The following is an 18232-nucleotide window of genomic DNA, read 5'->3' as shown; positions in this document are numbered from 1 at the left end:
CGGAAACTCCCTCATGTAATCTCTGTGGGTAGGGGGACTGGGTTGACCTCCACTGTCACCAAACCTCTGGCAGGGCCCAGTGCACTTGCAGACTGAAATCACTGCAGTAAAATGAAGCATGCGTTATTGACCTCAGTAGCTCTCAGCTAATGTAATATCCATTCAAGTGGCTCATGGGGTGGGTGTCAGGAGTACACAAGAACGCCTTGCGCTATGTCCGGTACATGGTACACGGTGTGAGCTCTGGAAACATTTGTTGAAACTGGGACAAGGTATAAAAACATGTAAAATTCCTTTCTCACACTGCCTTCTTGGCCAAGCATCCTCAGTCCAGGGCCATGGAAAGAAAGGTTTTTTCACTTGGAAAGTAGTCACGACGTCCATAAAGAAGGATATTGAGCCATGTCCACTGAGTGGCCCATGGAGAGGAGGTGCCAGGGCCTGGGACAGAGCTGATGGGTCAGCAAGCTTTCCTTGGGGTCTTTCTTTGATCTACAATTTAAGGTATTTCAGTTTCTTTTGATATTCAGAAAAAAATTACCATCAAAATTTAAACTTTGTCCCCTAGAAAAATCATCTAGCAAAATTGCTGCTCCAGAAAGCTGGTCCATCTTTAGCCTCTGGGTGTGTGGGGCCCACACTAGCTATGAAGCACCATGGCAGGTGTAGACTGTCTCTGTGATTATTAGAGGTGCATCCGTGTGAGACCTACACAGTAGGAAGTGGTAGGTTCACCCATTTCCCTGCATCTATCCCATACACATGTGAACCTTCCATTCACATTTCAGTTAGAGAATGGACTACTGATTTAGGATCCAAACCAATCATTACATGGCCTGAAGGAGTGAATGTAGAGCCAGTACCCTGAATGGCAAATGTGTTTTATCGTTTGAACCAACTCCAGTTGATTAGTTCTGGTTGCCTACAGTGCTGTCTTAAGAAGGCATCTGTGGTGCTGAGCTAGGAAGAGTGCTGGGATTGATTAGCAATGTCTGTCATGGCCTCTGGAGGGACAGCTGGCCCTATATTTGCCATTCTCTGCTTTTAACATGTCCATAACTTCTCTGTCCTCTCTTCTTGTGTAAAATTATTTTAATACTAACAGGTGACTGTGAGCATCATGAGAGAGAACAGGTAGATTCCACTTTAAGAAAACCTAGCATGAGAAAATGCAAAATTTACAAAATGCATAAATCTGGAGCCAATTATTTCTATTACAGAAAGATTCCATGAAAGGTTCCTTTAAATAGCCGGCTCCCCTACTGCATTAAAATGATGATTCAATTTACAAAAATTCACTTTGCATGCAACTCTTCAAGACCATGTCTGTGGAGTAAAGCCAGCCACACCTGATTTTTTAAAACCGTGGCCTAAATAACATTGGGATAGCTGCCGCCACCTATCTTGAGTCTTTCGGTAATTCCCACTCTCTGCAGTCTTCCTTCTTACTCCTATCCCAGTCTGGGGAGTAGACAATCTGGGTGGTGGACAACAGCTGCTGGCTTCCACCCTGACACGGCTGCATTTCATTAGTGGGTAAACTGATTGCTCAGAGTATGTTTATGTGTGGGTGTGGTTGTACAGCTCTATGCGCTGTGTGCGCTATGTATGCAGATACAGATACACAAAAGTCGTTATCTCGCTCTCAGCCCAACCTAAATTCATTCCTGCTGTAAGAGTTTTAAATGGAAGGTTCCAATCGCTTGGTGGATATGGCCTTTTGGTAATATCTGCCCCAAATTCTGGCTCCCCATCCTCTTTGTGTTTGTTTATATGTTATTTACCCTTGCATCAGAAAACTTCCCCAGACTCAGGGCCTGAGTCCTATTATCCAGACATGGAATCTTCCTCTTCCTCTGAGGCCTAGAAAGCCCCAAATGGTTTTCTGATTTAGAAAATGAAATAGAGTTTGACTCTTGCGGCAAGCTATGAAATTCCCAACCAATGGACGCTTCCATTAAATATATAACATATACAACATCTAAAAGTATCACTGATCTAGCATGAACTTGAATTATAGAGGCATTCAGTGCCCCTTGGGTAAGATCACCAGCCTCTTCCCAAGCACTCAAAATTGGGCAGTTTTCCAGTGGACCATAAAGCTCCCAGGAATGCTGATTGGCATGTGTGTTTGAATTTCTGTTGCTTTGTAAAAGGAACTTAATCCGCAGAAGAGTACCTGGAAGAGATGGCATCTTCCCTTTCTCTGTGTGTGTCTCAACCCCACATAGAATCATCGTAATAACTTCCCAGGCCCAGAGCACAAGTATCATCTCTATTTTGCCTATGGTATTTTTAAAATCGCAACATAAATTCCTCCCCAGAAATATTTTTTACAGACACATCTTTTTTTTTTTTTTTTTGTCTTTTGGCAAAAGCAAAATGAGACTAACATTAAACACATCAGCGCTCCTCAGACACTGTCTTCTGGCCTGCAATGACCAATCCTGTTTGAGACAAAAGCTCTCAGGCTGGTGAGCTGTCAAATCGCTCTTTTTCTTCCACCTTCCCAGGATCATTGGTTTGAGCCAAGGGTCCCCCATGGTACTGGGCTGTGATTGCCGCATAGGTGCAGCCATAAATGGCAGCTGCCAACATCATGAGGCACACAATCCCACACACAACGCCAGTGATGATGACAGTGGCAATGGCATGACGCAGATTGGCCGGCCTTGGCTTGGGTTTGAGCTCGCACTCCAAGAGGTCTCGCTCCCCCGCGTTGTGGTTCTCAGGAGGCCTCAGGACAACACCGTGGGCAGAGCCGGGCCACTGAGCCTGCGAGGACACTGGATCAGGAGCAGGAAGAGGGCAGGGCTGGTACAGCTCATGGGGGATCCTAAGGAGGTCCTTTCCCTTCCAGGTGTCTGGTGATTCACAGATGACGCCGTCTGTTATTCCCCCTTTAAAAAACAAAAGCAAAGGACAATAACAAAGCCTTGATACAACAGAGTTCCAGAATCCTCTGCCTGCAAAAACTTAGGCAGATGGAATTTATGAAGTACCTTTTTTTTTAAATCCTGGAGTCAAAGAATTTAACAACCATATTTTATGATTTTAGGATTCCTAAATTGGCTAAATACTAAAAATGCCACACACTAAACTGGCAATTACTTGTGACCAAGAATTCATTAGAAGCCCAGTAACCTTCATGTTCTATAAATGCTCAGAGAAAACAATGCAAAAGCTGACAAGAAGGCGTGCTGGGGGCCGACGGTGAAGGCACAGCTGCCCCCTGCATTCCTGCCGCGCACGGCCCTAGTGAGCCCCACAGACAAGAAAACTTTTGTACCAGATTCCCATTGAAAATCTAAGGAAAAAATAAAACAAATGTGCATTGTTGTGATGTTATGTGTTTATTATAAAGATCCTATGTGTCTCAACACTGTTCAGTGATGCCAAATGGAGAGGTGGAGTGGTCTTGGAGTGATCTGTGGATTTGGCAATACTGGAAGTTTAGTTCCTGGAATTAGGTATCATGAATGTGTCTCCTCAGGCCTCAGAACATTTACGGCTTTGAGTACTGAACTTTCCAATTATTAAACTGGGTTATTAAACCCAGTTTCCATTACCTGTAAGGTGATTGATATCCTCAGGTGTGTAGACTGCTGTTGGTCAGGGGGAATTTGGGTGGTCGGTCATTCTTTCCTAGAAAGAACCCTGAGCTAGCAGACTGAAGTCTAGTCTAGTGTGACCACTGATTTACCCTTTGACTTTGGGAAAATGCACTTCGCTGACTAAATTTTCTGCCATGAAAACATGCTGTTTGTATCCAACTTGATGGTTTACAAAGCACTGTTAGATAAGTCCTAATACTCCACTCTTCTAGGTGACTCTTGTCCAGACTCACAGAGGTCATGAGTGGATGAAACAACGTCCAAACCCAGTTCTCCATGCTCAGTCCAAGTTTTTTCCACTACACTCGCTGCCTCGCCACATCCTCCTGTCAGGAGCGTTGGGAGGTCAGAGGAGTGGGCAGGATGGCCCTCGGCACTGTCTGCTAGGAAGCCTTTTGACTGGACAGAACTGCCCCATGACTTGCACCTTGGCCCTCTCAGGCTGCCATAAGCACCTCCCCTAGGCCAGCTGAAAAGACTAGCACTGCTGTTAGCAAAGTTAGATTGGAGGAGATTCTTAGTACACACTATAAGTGAATTATGAAATTACACCAGAAAGACATACGCAGAGGGCGTCACTTCAACATTATTAGCACCCTCCGTTGCATGGCACTTAAGAGTTCTAGGAATGCTTTCACATTTACTCTCTCTAAGCCTACAAGATAAGTCGTAAGTGGCCCTGTAAGTAGATACGGCCTATCTTGCAGTGCAAGGATTATCAGGTGGCCCCAACACACCAGGGTGAGTGGCAGTGGCAAAATTCAACCCACGTCCTTTTTGTTGCCACTGCTTAAAACTGAATCACCCACCACCAGAGTCTCTTGGGTTCCTCCTGGCTTCTCTAGCAATCCTTTGAGGAAACAGTCCTCACCCTAAAGCAGAAAGATAAAAGGGGAATGTCTTCCTTTTTTGAGCCACTTATTTTCATGAGGCCAGAGGTTCAGAGCAGCTGCTCCAGATGAGTCCAAAGTGCCATTGAGATTGAGGATTCTTGCCTCACAGACCATTTCATTCCTCTGCACCTGACCATAGGAGCCTCTGCCAGGAAGTTGGTTGCAAGGCAGAAGGGTCAGAGACAGAAATGAAGTGATGGGGCTTTGAGAAGTAGTCGTGATATTTAATCCAGCCAGAGAGCATGGAGACTTCTATCAGGGGAAGCAAGACCACCTGCCAGGGGGATGGACAGGTTCATCAGCTGACTTCCACCTTGACTAGGGTGGTTTACCCAATCATCCCAGACTTAAGAACGGTGTTTCTCCAGTTCCAGACTTTCTGCTGTTCAATAGTAAGGTGGGAGCCACAGTCTCTGGACCCCAGAGACTGGAGCCTGGACATAGCTGGAAGGCAGGGGCTATGGCTGCCAAATGCTCTGTGGTCTCCTGTGCAGGTGATCCTCAGCCAGGATGCAACTCCCACTCTCCACCATTTCATGGGCCATGACCCCCTCGTCAAATCTGCTGATTACAGCTTGAGGGTCCCACATCCTTCTAGATTAACGTAACTGACAATGCAAGAAGCTCCAGCTTGCCAAGCGCACATTGTTCTCTATCTGATCACTAGTAGCTCTTCACCTCTGTCTTGGGAGAAACTAGATTCAAATCTTGAGTCTGAACATTACTTAGCTGTGCAGCCATGAAAAACTCCCTTGACCACATTGTGCCTCTGCTTGCTCATCTGGAAAGTGGGAGACGAGGATAATTAAAATTCACTTCCCAAGATTGCTCTGAGGACTCAGTTGGATAAAATATGTCAAGTATTTAGCATAATGCCTAGCTCAGAGTAAATGTTTAATGAAGTGAAGATGACTTGTTTACTAGTAAATAGAGATAAATAGTAATCATACAATCTGTGTGCATATTTCTGTGGAGGAGATATTATTATGTATTCACCAAAGCACATCTTTTTGCTCTTAGGCCAGCAGGAAGACTAAATTTTCCCACTTTTTGTGGTCTATCTGGGGCCATGTGATTGAATTCTGGACAATGGAACCAATTAATGCCACCTGCAGGCCATAAACCCCAGTGTAATCTGCCATGCATTTTGTTCCCACTTGGGGATGACCTTAGAAGCCACGTGATAAAGTTGGTGGCATCACAAGCTGGAGGGGGCTTATGTCCCTAAATGACTGCATGGAATGCAGACCCTGCCCCCATTTCCCTTTAACTCTGACATGAATGAGCAACAGATTTTATTGCATATATAACTAAAGTCTGGGCTAGTCTGTTATGTCAGTTAGCCTGCCCTAATACCTGTAGTGTTTGCATTTGTTTTTGTATCTTTTTTTATTTTATTTTATTTTATTTTATTTTATTTTTTTTTGTATCTTTTTTTAAAAGAAGATCTTGACTAATATCTGTTCCCTTATTTTGCCTGTATTCAATATGTCTATAATCAGACTGTCTCCCGTGTTTGGCACGTATTTGGATTTTTCCTAGTTATGTTGGGACATCCAGGTCTTATTACCCCAAATCAATTTCTGCCTTCCTCCGAAGAAAAGCTATGATCTGTACTCATGCAGCTCTGTTGTGACGGAGTGTTGAACTGCGTCACAGAATCTGAGGACCGAAATGGGCCATAGGAACTCCCTGGATTAAACCTGTCAGTTTCCCTGTGGTGACACTGAGTGCTAGTGAAGTGTACTGATTTTCCCAAAGACCACCAGCAACTTTGTGGCACAGTAGGGCAGAATTCATCCCATCCCAGGTTGCTTCCAGTGCCCTAGTCCTGGGAACTTTTTTTTTTTTTTTTTTTAAATCAAGAAATGTTCTTTAATGAAAACTATCTTTCTGTGTTGGCTGGCCTGTGCTTACGATTTAATCCAGAATACAATAGTTCAAGCCACTTTATCTGTAGATGTAAACAATTTTATTTGCAACCTCTTATAAGAAAGATGTTGCCATAGTATGTGGCTCCTGTTGCTGGTTGGCTTGAATGCCGACTGGTTGTTGATTATGTAATTTGCTATTACATTGTTGAGAAGGATTTATTCAATATCGTACGTTTTGAACCCATGTTGTATTCACCCTAACCTCATTCCTGCTGAGAACCGCTACAACCATGCAGACACTGTTGACTCCCTAATTCATGTCTGTAGCTCCAACATCTTCCTGAGCTTCAGGCTTAAATATACAACCTCCAACTCAGCCACTCCCCATGGATATGTACAGGACATCTCAAACTTGACATGCCCCCAAGCCGACGTCCTAATTGACCACCTCCGCAACACACTCACTCACTCCCTCCAGTCCCCTCTTTGCCCCTTGTCAGCTGAAGGCATCACCATTTACCTGGTTACCACTGCAGGACACATCAAAATAGACTTTCCCATAATTATGGTCTTCTCTTAGTCACCCACTCCAACCCATTAGCAATATCTGTCAGTTCAGTATTCCAAGTATCTCCCAGCATTGATCATGTCTCACCACCCTGGTTTGGGCCACCATCATCTTCGCTGGCTGACTGAAATCACCTTCTCCCTCATCTTCCTGGTTCTTCTTCTGCAGCCTTTGGTCAGTTCTCCCAAGAGTCTACAGAGTGACCTTTTACCTTGTAATCAGATCCTATTGTTCCCTTGACTAAAACTCTTCAAGAGCTTTCCATCTCACTTAAAGTCCAAGCATCTTGGCCTTGTCTGCACAATGCTGCATGATCTGACCCCCAAGTATTCGTGTTGTCTTGTCTGTGTCCACTCACTCCCTTCCTCTGCACTAGCCACTGTCTTGTCCCTCTTTTTGTCCTGCAGCCAAGCCAAGTTTTCTCCCTCATGAAGCCCTTTGTGCTCACTGTTCCTTCCCCCAATTATCTCATGGCTCATTCCTCCTCAGTCTTTGGGCTCTGCTCAGCCATGTCACCTCCTTGGAGACATCTTCCCATCCATCCTATCAAAAATGAGACCCCCATTCTATCACTCTCCCCTTCCCCTGCCTCATTGTTTCTTAGCACTAACTGCTATTCTAAACATGTATCTTTATTTATCATCTTATTTAACATCTGTTTCTACTACCAGAATGGAATCTCTATGATGGTTAGGTACTGCCATCTTCTCAGTGCCTGGCATACAAAAGGCACTCAAATATAGGAATGCACGAATCATGCTGAGAGCTAGGAAGAGAGAAGCACTGTGAAGTGGAGGAAAGAATGTCAGGTCAAGACCCGAAAGCCATGCATTCTGTTCTCACCTGGGCTTCTGCGCTGTGATCTTGGAAAAGTCACTGAACCTCTCTGGGACTCTGTTGCCCATTGACAACAGGGGTTGGCAAACTTTTCTGTAAAGGGCCAGATAGACAATACAGCCCCTGTCACAACTACTCTGCTTTTATAGTGCAAAGCAACCACTCACTCATTATATAATGAATGGGCATGGCTGTGTTCCAATAAAACTTTATTTACAGAAACGGGAGATGGGCTGTGGCCCTGGGGCTGTAGTTTGCTAACCCTGGGTGGTTTCCAGAGCCCCTCATCTTTAATAGTCTGAGATCTCTTGCTTTGCTGTTGTCATCATGTTAAAGAAATTGTGAGTTACTTTAGAGAGAGGCCCTGTTGCACCCAATTTCAGTGACAGTGGTGTTTGCTAAAGCAGAAAGGACAATTTTAGAGAAGAATTACAGTTGTCAAATGGGTAGAAGCAGACAAAGAGAGAAAAATATCCCAGAGAGAGATAACCATACCCACAATTGGATCACACTTGATAATAAGAGGTTGGTGTTATTTGGGGTTGAGCAGTTATTCAGGTGGTGATTGAATGTCGTCCTTCTTAACAGCATACTCCCAGATAAGTAACTTCATGTTGTATTAATTAAACAAGTGAAAGTTATCTCCATGCAACATATTTGTAGATTAATTTAGATCCTGAATTTAAACACCTTCTAATGACTCACTTGACTCTTTTGCCATACCGTGAAATGGCACCGATGTGTAAAAGCCCAAATCCACCCCTTACACACTCCTCCACATTCTTTCTAATGCAGAGAACAGATGAGATTCATCCTAGGCTGGTAACACACAGATGGGGGGTTCCAAATAGACATGACTGACCTTTATAGACAAATTTCTCCAGCCAGAGTTTAAGACCGAGCAAGTGGCAATTGCATTTCCAGAGGTTGTCCTTGAGAAGTAAAAGCCTCACACTGGGCATGGATTCCAGGAGCGCTCGATCAAGCTGCTGAAGCTGGTTTTGTTGAACCACAAGTATAGTTAGGTTCTCCCAAGTCTCTCCCAGGGATGTGGGAAGGTGGCTTATGTTGTTTGATGACAAATCAAGCTCCCTCAGCTGAGGGAGGGAATGGAAAAGTCTGCTTTCCAGGGAAAGGAGTGAATTCTGGGTTAGATTTAAAACCTGCAAGTGCTGAAGCCCATGGAAAGCTCCAGGGGCCAGATTTGAAAGAGAATTGTTGGACAAGTTTAGGGTCATGAGCCATGGCACTGACCTAAATGCAAAAGCAGGAAGATGGTGTATCTGATTATCTTGTAAATGCAGCGTTTGAGTCTGAGGAGGTAAATGGGAAGGGATTTTGGCCAGACCCTGCTGGCTGCAGTCTACAAAATTTGTAGATGACTGACAGCGACACTTATCTGGGCAGCCGTATACCACCTGGAGCAGGACAATCACACTGGAAAACAGGAGCAGTTCACCTACAACAAACAGAAAGACATTGGGATAGGAACCAGTTTGTGAGGTGTGGTATCAGCACTTTTCCCCCTTTGAATTTACAGGTAATGTGCTTTCCAGCCAGGTGAAACCTTCTACAACCTGGAAGAAAGCTTCTGTCACTCACCATCTTTAGTAGAGCTGGGCTGAACAGAGTACATCCCCAGCGTCATTACCTTCTACAATCTTTGTGCCAACTATTGTCGGAAGCCTTGAGAAAGATACTTTCTCAGTGTCTCCTGATTCAGAAGATGGAAGACTTAGTGATATCAAATAGAAGGGTGAAAAAAAATATTTGGGGGGTATATGCCCTTTGTAGGCCACAGCAGAATTATTTGGGGCCAGATGTGTAAAAGAGTGATAGAGGGTTTCAGATACTCACATTTCTGTAAAGTATGCTGCAGAACAGTGCTGTCTAATACAACTTTCTGCGATGATAGAAGTGTCCTACATTTGCTGTCCAGTATGGGAGCCAATAGCCATGTGTGGCTACCGAGCTCTTGAGATGCAACTACTGCAACCAAGGAACTGAATTTTTATTTGTATTTCATTTTAACTATTTTAAACAACAGTAGCCACATGTGGCTAATGGTTACTGTATTGGATAGGGCAGATCTAAAGTACTGCTACATATTGAGATCCCTTTTTGCCATTGTAATTCCATGAACAAGGATAGTGTCTGCTGCTTTTTTATTCAAGATTATAAAAATATAGAAAAGCATTAAGAATAGTATAATAAATACCCATTTTCTATAATAGTTCTGCAAGTCCTTCATGGGTTATCATACTTCCTTGATTCTTTTTTCTTTTAACTCAAAAGAGTAATGCATTACTTATGCAGTTGAACTTAACTTTGATTCATGCCCAATTTCTATTTTCCAGCATAAGCCCTTTTCCTCACACCATTACTGATGTATCTCTCCAGACATTTTAAAAACAATCATTAGTAATGACAAAAATTGCAAATAACCATATAGCATGCATTTTGAGCCACCTACCATTCTAAGTGTTTATAAATATGTATATTAATTAATCCTCATAACCTTGTAAATATGGTTCCAATATTATCCCCATTTGAAAGACGAGGAAGCTAGGCACAGAAAAGCTGAATCGCTTGCCCAAGTTCACACAGAGTATTATAGTAGAGCTGTGATAAGGACCAAGGCTGTCTTCCTCCCTCCAGTGTCTGTCGGAGTTCTTATCTACCGTGCTCCACTTTTCCTCCCTCCAGAGTCTGAGTTCTTATCTACTGTGCTCCACTGCCTGTCAAATACACACACACACACACACACACACACACACACACACACAGTTTTACATAACACTTTTTAAAAATCCAAATAAATGTAATCATCAACATGTCTCATTCTGCAATTTGCTCCGTTCACTCAAAACTGATCTATCCACATGGATACGCGGAAAGCTAATTCATTCCTTTTAACTGTTGTAGCATATTCCATGGTGAGAGCATGCCACATTTAGTATTAATATTTACCCGCACTCTTATGAGGGGTAGTTGAACTGTTGCAGGTTTTTTCTTCATTCTAAATGATGCTGTAAAACAGCATCCTTGTTCAGACTGCCTTGGCTGTGCAGGAACTGGGAGAGGGTCTCTGGAATCCAGAGAAATCTTCTCACAGGGCTCAGAGAGGAGGTTAAGTTCACATTTTCTTAGATACTGCTCTGTCATTCACCAAAGTAGCTATAACACTCCCTTCTTTTTTTTTTTGAGACTTGAATTTCAAAATATGGCAAACATCTGTCAAGGGCATTTTATTATAAAGCGGTAGAGGAATTCATAAGACCACACAATAATCCTCAAAACTCAAAATAGTTATCTCCTCATAGTGGAAGCTCTTGAAAGGGGCTTTGTTTGTTTGTTTGCTTGCTTGTTTGCTTGCTTGTTTTGGGCCTTAACTAGGGAAATACACAGCGTGGCTGTCATGCACTTGAGCCTTTTCCCCTTTCTTCCTTAAATTCTCTACTGAGGCTAACAGTGCTCTAGGGCAATAGGGAAGATGTTTAGAGAGCCTTCTGAAAGAGAGTCTTCTCAGTTTAATTTAGTTCAAGGGATGCAGAACATCACAGTCCCCTTCCCCTTTCCAGAGTATCAAAGAGCAAAACCACTGTTTTCCTTTCTATAATTTTGCAAATAATCTAAATGACTCCTTTCAAAGCCAAAACATCTTCCCCTTAGTAATGAACGGACACCCCTCACTTTTAGCTGTGGGGCTCAAGCATTAATTAGTTGCAGGAAATTAAGTCTTAAACCAGAGAACATGTTTGCTGCAGAATCCACTAATCTATTATTGAAAGGCTTGCCTCTCTGAGATTGTAGCCAATTTGTTCATTCTTTCTTTGGTTCCACTCTTCCCCCCAAAGGAATAATATATGAACTCCAACTCCAAGCACCATGTTTTCTATGAAATGGCCCGTGACATGCCAACTACATATTCATGTCATGACTGCATACATTTCTCCCCACCCTCTTCCTCTGCACCCAACATGCACAAACATAAATCCTCCCATGCAGAGACATTTTTCATGTCTGTCCAGTCTTTTAAGACAGACGACTTGAAAATAGATTTCCCGCAGATACCTTTGTGAGGGGATCCCGTCTTTCTCCCAGACAAGAACTTTTCCAAAAGGAATTGATCAGGGCTCACCTTTCATGACTGAGTCTTCTTAGGCGTCCTTGCTGACCTCGTAGACCCTTTAATTAATGTGCAGAGCAACACACCAAGGGCATGGCAGACTCAGAGCCCAGCTTTACATTCAGTCTTTCTGAACCCTGCCCGTGCTTTTCCTCAATGCAGAAAACAGCTGTTGCTTTCAAAAGACCACTTATTTAAGCAGCCCTTCCCCTTGTCTCCATCTGGCTGGGATCAGTTTCCATAAGAGGATCTTGGGATCGTGCCCCTCTTCTTTCTTAAAATGTTGGCCTCCCCAGGATCATCCCTGCCTTTCCCATTCAGATGATGAGCCACATAAAGAATGTTTGTCAAACCTTGGTGAACAGCTGTAGCATTCAAACATGACCCCAATGGCTCGGCCTTTTTGATTATTTAATCTGCTTGAAGTACAGGGCACCAAAATAAAACTGCCTTCTTAATCCAGCTGTGGCTTCTGAATTCTGTTGACTTATTAACCATGCCGGGTCACCCCTCATTGGGTTGGGGGATGCTGGACGGGACCCTCGACCTGGGGGTCGAGCAGCAGAGCCCGCAGAGTGCGTAATATGAGGACAAATTGGACTGCTGGAGGCTGACACGGTTTGCACAGTGCACTTCTTTGGTCATCGAAGGCTTATTCAGCTAACATCTGTGGGGATTAGCTGTGTTGACAGGGTCTTGATGCCCTGAAATTCATAGCCATGGTTTCCTTTAGTGGACATCACAACCTTCCTTCTGGTGCCACAAATACTCAGCTGCTTGCTTGCTTGTTTGCCGCCCCCACACCCCGCCCACTCCCCAGCCCCCCAGTTGAATTGACCTTTTGGTTAGGGTGACTTTAGAAATACTTCTTAATCTTTCTTCGTTTCCCTGATGCTGAGGTCCTGGCCCTTCCCTCATTTTTCACATATAAAACAATAAAGCCGCCCCCTGTGAGCATCAGGCATCAGTCAACTGTGACTGTTCTCTAATTGAAACTTCAGGGAACTTTCCCACCAGGGACTGGAACCGTTTCTTTAAATGTGCAAATCCCCTGCCATTTGCTGAGGTGGGATTTCAGTGCCTGAAGCTGCCCTTCTAGGATAAAACAAAATGTTCTGCTATGTGTTAACTGTGTGTACGCTTTTGTGGAGGCAGCATGAAGTGCAATCCTTGGCTCCAGGAAATATAATTGAGCCATTGGGTTTGGGCTCTGGAATCAGGTGGGTCCAGAGTCGATATTTGGCTCCACCATCACCAGCTCTGTGTCTCCAGGCAAGTGACTTACCCACCCAGAGCCCCATCTCTGACATGGGGACAACAATAGCCCTTACTTTACCAGGCTGTGCCCAGGATTAAATATGGCAGTACACGTCATGGCCCAGAGTGTCTTCATAAGTGTTCAAAATTTCCCGTGATAAAGGCTTCCAGTACTTGTATGCTGCCAGCTTCTGAGGACAACCTGGACCGGCCAGCAGGAGGGATGTCCTGACAGAGGGCCATGGAGCCTGGCCCCTCATGCCACTCTGCAGGTACAGAGGGAAGAGGCCCATTGTGAATGGAAGTTGAAAACATCAAATTTTGATTATTTTCAACAACCTGTACTTTGTGGACTCTTTCATCCTTTGGCCAAGCCCCTTCTCACCCCACATAACCTAGTATATTCATCCTGCCTCTTCCAGAAAGCCCACTTTACCCAACCTGCCATCTTTTGTCCTTCTCTCCAACATTTTTTTGAGCATCACGGATACAATGGGCAAAAGTCAGGTGTAGGTGACAAAGCAAGTCAGGTGATGAAGAGCCACTTAAATCTTAAGAACTCAATGATTTCTTTCCTCCTTCTTTCCAATCCCTCCTTCCTATGTATCTGTTTCAGGTGCACAGAATTTAATGATAATAATTTCCATCATTAATGGAAATACATACATAACCATCAGTGGCCCCCATTAGCATTCAATCATTAATTCATCATAACACAACAAACACTTGTGAACTTAACACTCCCTCTAAGAACTAGAAAGTTACTAATAACTCATATCTACCTGTGTGCCTCTCTCTTTCCCTGGGGTCAGAAACATTTTTTTGTGAAGGCCAGATAGTAAACATTTTAGACCTTAAGAGCTATCAGTCTCCATTGCAATTATTGGACTCTGCTGTTATAGTTTGGAAACAGCCAAAGACAATACATAAATCAATGGGTATGCCTGCATTACAATAAAACTTTATTTACAAAAACAGGTAGAGGCATAGATCGGCCCACAGGCTGTGATCTGCAAACTCTGGTTATCCCATCCTCTGGCCACTGCTCTCACTAGTCCACCACCCTACCTGTCACCCACCCTCAACTCCCACCACCCAGGCAAACATACCCACTCTCCTGTTGCCTCATCTATCAAATGAGGGGGTTGGGTAAGATGATCGTTAAGGCCTTCTTATGTCCAGAACCTTGTCATTCTGGTCAAAAAGCTAAATGGGATTGAAAGGCACTGTACTTACCAACTTTAAGGGGGCTTAGACAGACAGAGAATTTAAATACCTCTTTAGGTTATAGTGGAGATATTTAGCCGTGTCTATAAGGTCCAACTGGGATCCAGATATCTTAGACTTGGGGGCCTGAAAATGATCAATCTATTGACAGCACAATTGGATGTTGGAGGTCAAGACCTTGGCAGAGAACCAAAGGCAGTCAAGGAAACTTCTGGTTAAAAGCTAAATGAAGAAGCACACTTTCATGCTGCTTATTCCCTAAAGTTGTATGGTCCTGGGAAAATCCCAGGCTCTCTGAGCATCAGCATCCTATCTGTACAATGTAGATAATACCTACCTCACCGGAGGCAGGGAGGATCAAGTGATACTTAAGTGCCTAGCACATATCTGGTAGAGCAACAGATCCAAAGTGGCATCTTGGCCAGGCATGGTGGCTCATGCCTGTAATCCCAATACTTTGGGAGGCTGAGCAGGGGGATCAATTGAGGACAGGAGTTTGAGACCAGCCTGGGCAACAAGGTGAAACCCCAACTCTACTAAAATACAAAAATTAACTGGGCGTGATGGCGGCCTCCTGTAATCTTAGCTACTCAGGAGGCTGAGGCAGGAGAATCGCTTGAATCCAGGAGGTAGAGGTTGCAGTGAGCCAAGATCGTGTCACTGCACTCCAGCCTGGGTGACAGAGTGAGACTCCTTCTCAAAACAAAACAAAAAACAAAGTGGTATCTCTTACTAGCAGCATGGATTTATAGACTTCAGAGAGTCTGAGCTGGCTGCTCCCACCTAAAACACGAATGCCCAGGAAACTCATAGAGAAGCCCCAGAGCTAATGGGTTCTTGGCAACATCTGCTTACTGCCCAAGGGGTTTTTTTGGTTCTGTTTTACTCATGCTGACCCCAATTGGGGGTTAAAAGATGGACAATGCACACATGGCCTGGACTGCCCCCACCCTGGACTCTTGGATGTGGAGGCTGATTGATTTATTCCATCTGACCTCAGCCAAGAGAACAAAGGGAGGGTGTGTGATATGCATGCTAATGCTGGGCAGTGCCTTCTCTCTCTCCCTCTGTCGCTCCCTCCCTCCCTTCCGTGCTGAGCAGATCCAAGAGGTGGCAAGACAGCCATGCTTGCAAAAAGAGGAACCAAGGAGAGATGCTGAATGTCAGCTCAGTCCAGAGCCACTCCTTAAAGGGGAGAACTGCACTATGAGGGGCTCCTGGCCCCAAGACCTACCAGGACCCCAGTTTCCCACATGGGAGCTAGCTGCAGATGCACCCTTAGAGTAAAATTGTGTTTATAATCACACTGAGATTTCCAGAATTTCCAAGCTTCTGAGACATATTCTTTTGCCCTTTTTAAGCCAGAATGTTTTCTAATATGTTAGTCTATTTAATTTCCCTGAAATGCAATTAAATTTAATTTCTCTGAAATGAAAAATCAATGATTATTAACCCTGAAATAAAATTGACAATGTCTTGAAATCCAGCATGTAATAGCTCTTTCTCCCAGGCAGTATTATACAGGTATTTAAAGAACAAAGGCCAGGTTCAGTGGTTCACGCTTGCAATCCTAGCACTTTGGGAGGCTAAGGTGGGTGGATCACTTGAGTCCAGGAGTTCAAAGCCAACGCGGGCAACATGGTGAAACCCCATCTCTACCAAAAATACAAAAAATTAGCCAGGCGTGGTGGTGAGCACCTGTAGTCTGAGCTACTTGGGAGGCTGAGGTAGGAGGATCACCTGAGCCCAAGAGTGGGCTGCAGTGAGCTGAGATCACGCCACTACACTGCAGCCTGGGCAACAGAGTGAGACCCTGTCTCAAAAAATAATAAATAAAAAGAACAATTAGAACTAAATACACCCATCTGGGAGAATATTCATAATAAAATGGGAGGTAAAATAAAGGAATTTGAATAGGAAGCGTATTGTATAATCCCATTTATATTCAAAAAAGTGTTAGAGATGGAGGAATTAACCCTATAAATATGCATTGGTTTGTCTGAAAATGGAATAAGTGGGAAAGGTCAGTCACCAAACTGATAATGCTGATTACTTGGAGGGGAGACTAAAGAAAAAGACGGGAAAATGAACGTTTGCTGCTTATACTTCTGTATGTTCAACTCGCTACAACAAAAATTAAGAAGCAAGTAAAGGCACATTTCCTTTACTGGAATATTTGAGATGTCTTATCTTCTAGTGACTAGCTGAGTTATCTGTGTAAATATAGCATGCCTGGAGTTTGCATCTGCTCTCACCAAGAGGATGAGCCCCAGCTGTAACACCTGTCTTTCTCTGCCAAGGGGTCTCTACGTGTGATGAGCCCTTATAACAAATATGAGCATTTCTCCCAATTGTAAGGTCTGCCTTGGTAAAGTCATGGCCAAGTGCTCCTCTATCCCTGTCAACAGGCTCCCCATCCAAACCATGTGGTACGCTGATCTAATGCCAGGGAAGGCAGCCAGGCCTAGTGACAGCTGCAGCCAGGAATAGTGGGGAGTAGGCCCTTGGCACCACAAATCCATGCAGAAATTTCGTTTGGTTAGGAAGAAAGTTTGACATTGGAGGCATGTGGATAATAGTGAAAATAGTTTCCTAGGAATTGTGAATGACCAAATGGCACCCAGGTATACAGTTTATACAGAGCTATTTTAAAGTTTTAATATTGTCTTCCCTCCCTCCCTCCCTGCTTTCCTTCCTTCCTTCCTTCCTTCCTTCCTTCCTTCCTTCCCTCCCTCCCTCCGTCCCTCCCTCCCTCCCTCCCTCCCTCCTTCCTTCCTTCCTTCCTTCCTTCCTTCCTTCCTTCCTTCCTTCTTTCTTTCTTCTGTCCTTCCTCCCTTCTTTCTGGACCTCTGCCTTTGGATTTACTATCCTATAAGACATATAAAAATAAAAAACATAGAAAACTAGGAATATATTTTAAAATGATAATCCCACCTATCATGTATTTAGTGCTTACAATGGGGGACATATTGCTAATAATTTGTATTAAAATTATGCTATTTTAACAAACAACACCCAAATCTCAGTGGTTTAACAGAATACCTCATTTATTTCTCTTATCACAGTCTAGTGCAAGTTGACAGGGGCCTGGGCTCCATGCTGTCATTCAGGGACCCAGGCTTCTTCCATCTTGTGGCTGTGACCTCTTCTTGGCTCTCAGAGCCCTCTCCATCAGTTGGAAAAGGTACTTATCACTTCTGCTTGCATTCTATTAGCCAGAATTAATCACATGACCATGTCTAACAGCAAGAGATGCTGGGAAATGTTGTCTAGCAGTATGTCTTGGAAGAAGAGGAGGCATAGCTGTTGGAGATGATAGCAGTTTCTGCCTCCACATTTTATTGTGTTATCTCACTTTAAAGTGACAACAACTCACTAGACATTAAGTTTCAAATGACCTATTTGTTTCCCATACTTTCTTCAAAACCCACATAATAGGTTTATTAAGTAAATGTTGAATGAATTAATTAAGATATTACTATTACTTTTTTTTTATCGTACTTTAAGTTTTAGGGTACATGTGCACAATGTGCAGGTTTGTTACATATGTATACATGTGCCGTGTTCGTGTGCTGCACCCATTAACTCGTCATTTAACATTAGGTGTATTTCCTAATGCTATCCCTCCCCTCCGCCACCCAACAACAGGCCCCAGTGTGTGATGTTCCGCTTCCTGTGTCCATGTGTTCTCATTGTTCAATTCCCACCTATGAGTGAGAACATGCGGTGTTTGTTTTTTGTCCTTGCGATAGTTTGCTGAGAATGATGGTTTCCACCTTCATCCGTGTCCCTACAAAGGACATGAACTCATCATTTTTTATGGCTGCATAGTA

The 18232-nt window shown here is 43.8% G+C and overlaps 2 protein-coding genes across 2 annotated transcripts in view; one reads left to right on the top strand and one right to left on the bottom strand.

The window, feature by feature from the left end:
• Window positions 1-18232, top strand: part of CACNA2D3 (calcium voltage-gated channel auxiliary subunit alpha2delta 3) — a 961034-nt gene that overhangs the window by 794654 nt on the left and 148148 nt on the right.
• Window positions 1938-12082, bottom strand: LRTM1 (leucine rich repeats and transmembrane domains 1). The gene is made up of 3 exons (XM_032161255.2): window positions 11928-12082; window positions 8649-9245; window positions 1938-2900 (listed from the first exon to the last, which is right to left on the bottom strand). The coding sequence occupies exons 1-3, from the start codon at window positions 11932-11934 to the stop codon at window positions 2467-2469; spliced, it is 1038 nt and encodes a 345-aa protein (XP_032017146.1). The 5' UTR covers window positions 11935-12082; the 3' UTR covers window positions 1938-2466.

Source organism: Hylobates moloch, unplaced genomic scaffold (genome assembly GCF_009828535.3).
Source record: "Hylobates moloch isolate HMO894 unplaced genomic scaffold, HMol_V3 SCAFFOLD_8, whole genome shotgun sequence".
NCBI lineage: Eukaryota > Metazoa > Chordata > Mammalia > Primates > Hylobatidae > Hylobates > Hylobates moloch.
The sequence above is the reverse complement of the archived record's forward strand: the minus strand, read 5'-3'. Positions and strand labels throughout refer to the sequence as shown.

Bases quoted from the DNA above. Each gene is read 5' to 3' on its own strand.
- LRTM1 (XM_032161255.2), bottom strand. The intron at 2,901-8,648 runs GTCAGTCATGTC...TGTTTTTTAAAG, and splicing joins GGAGAAATTTGTCTATAAAG to GGGGAATAACAGACGGCGTC.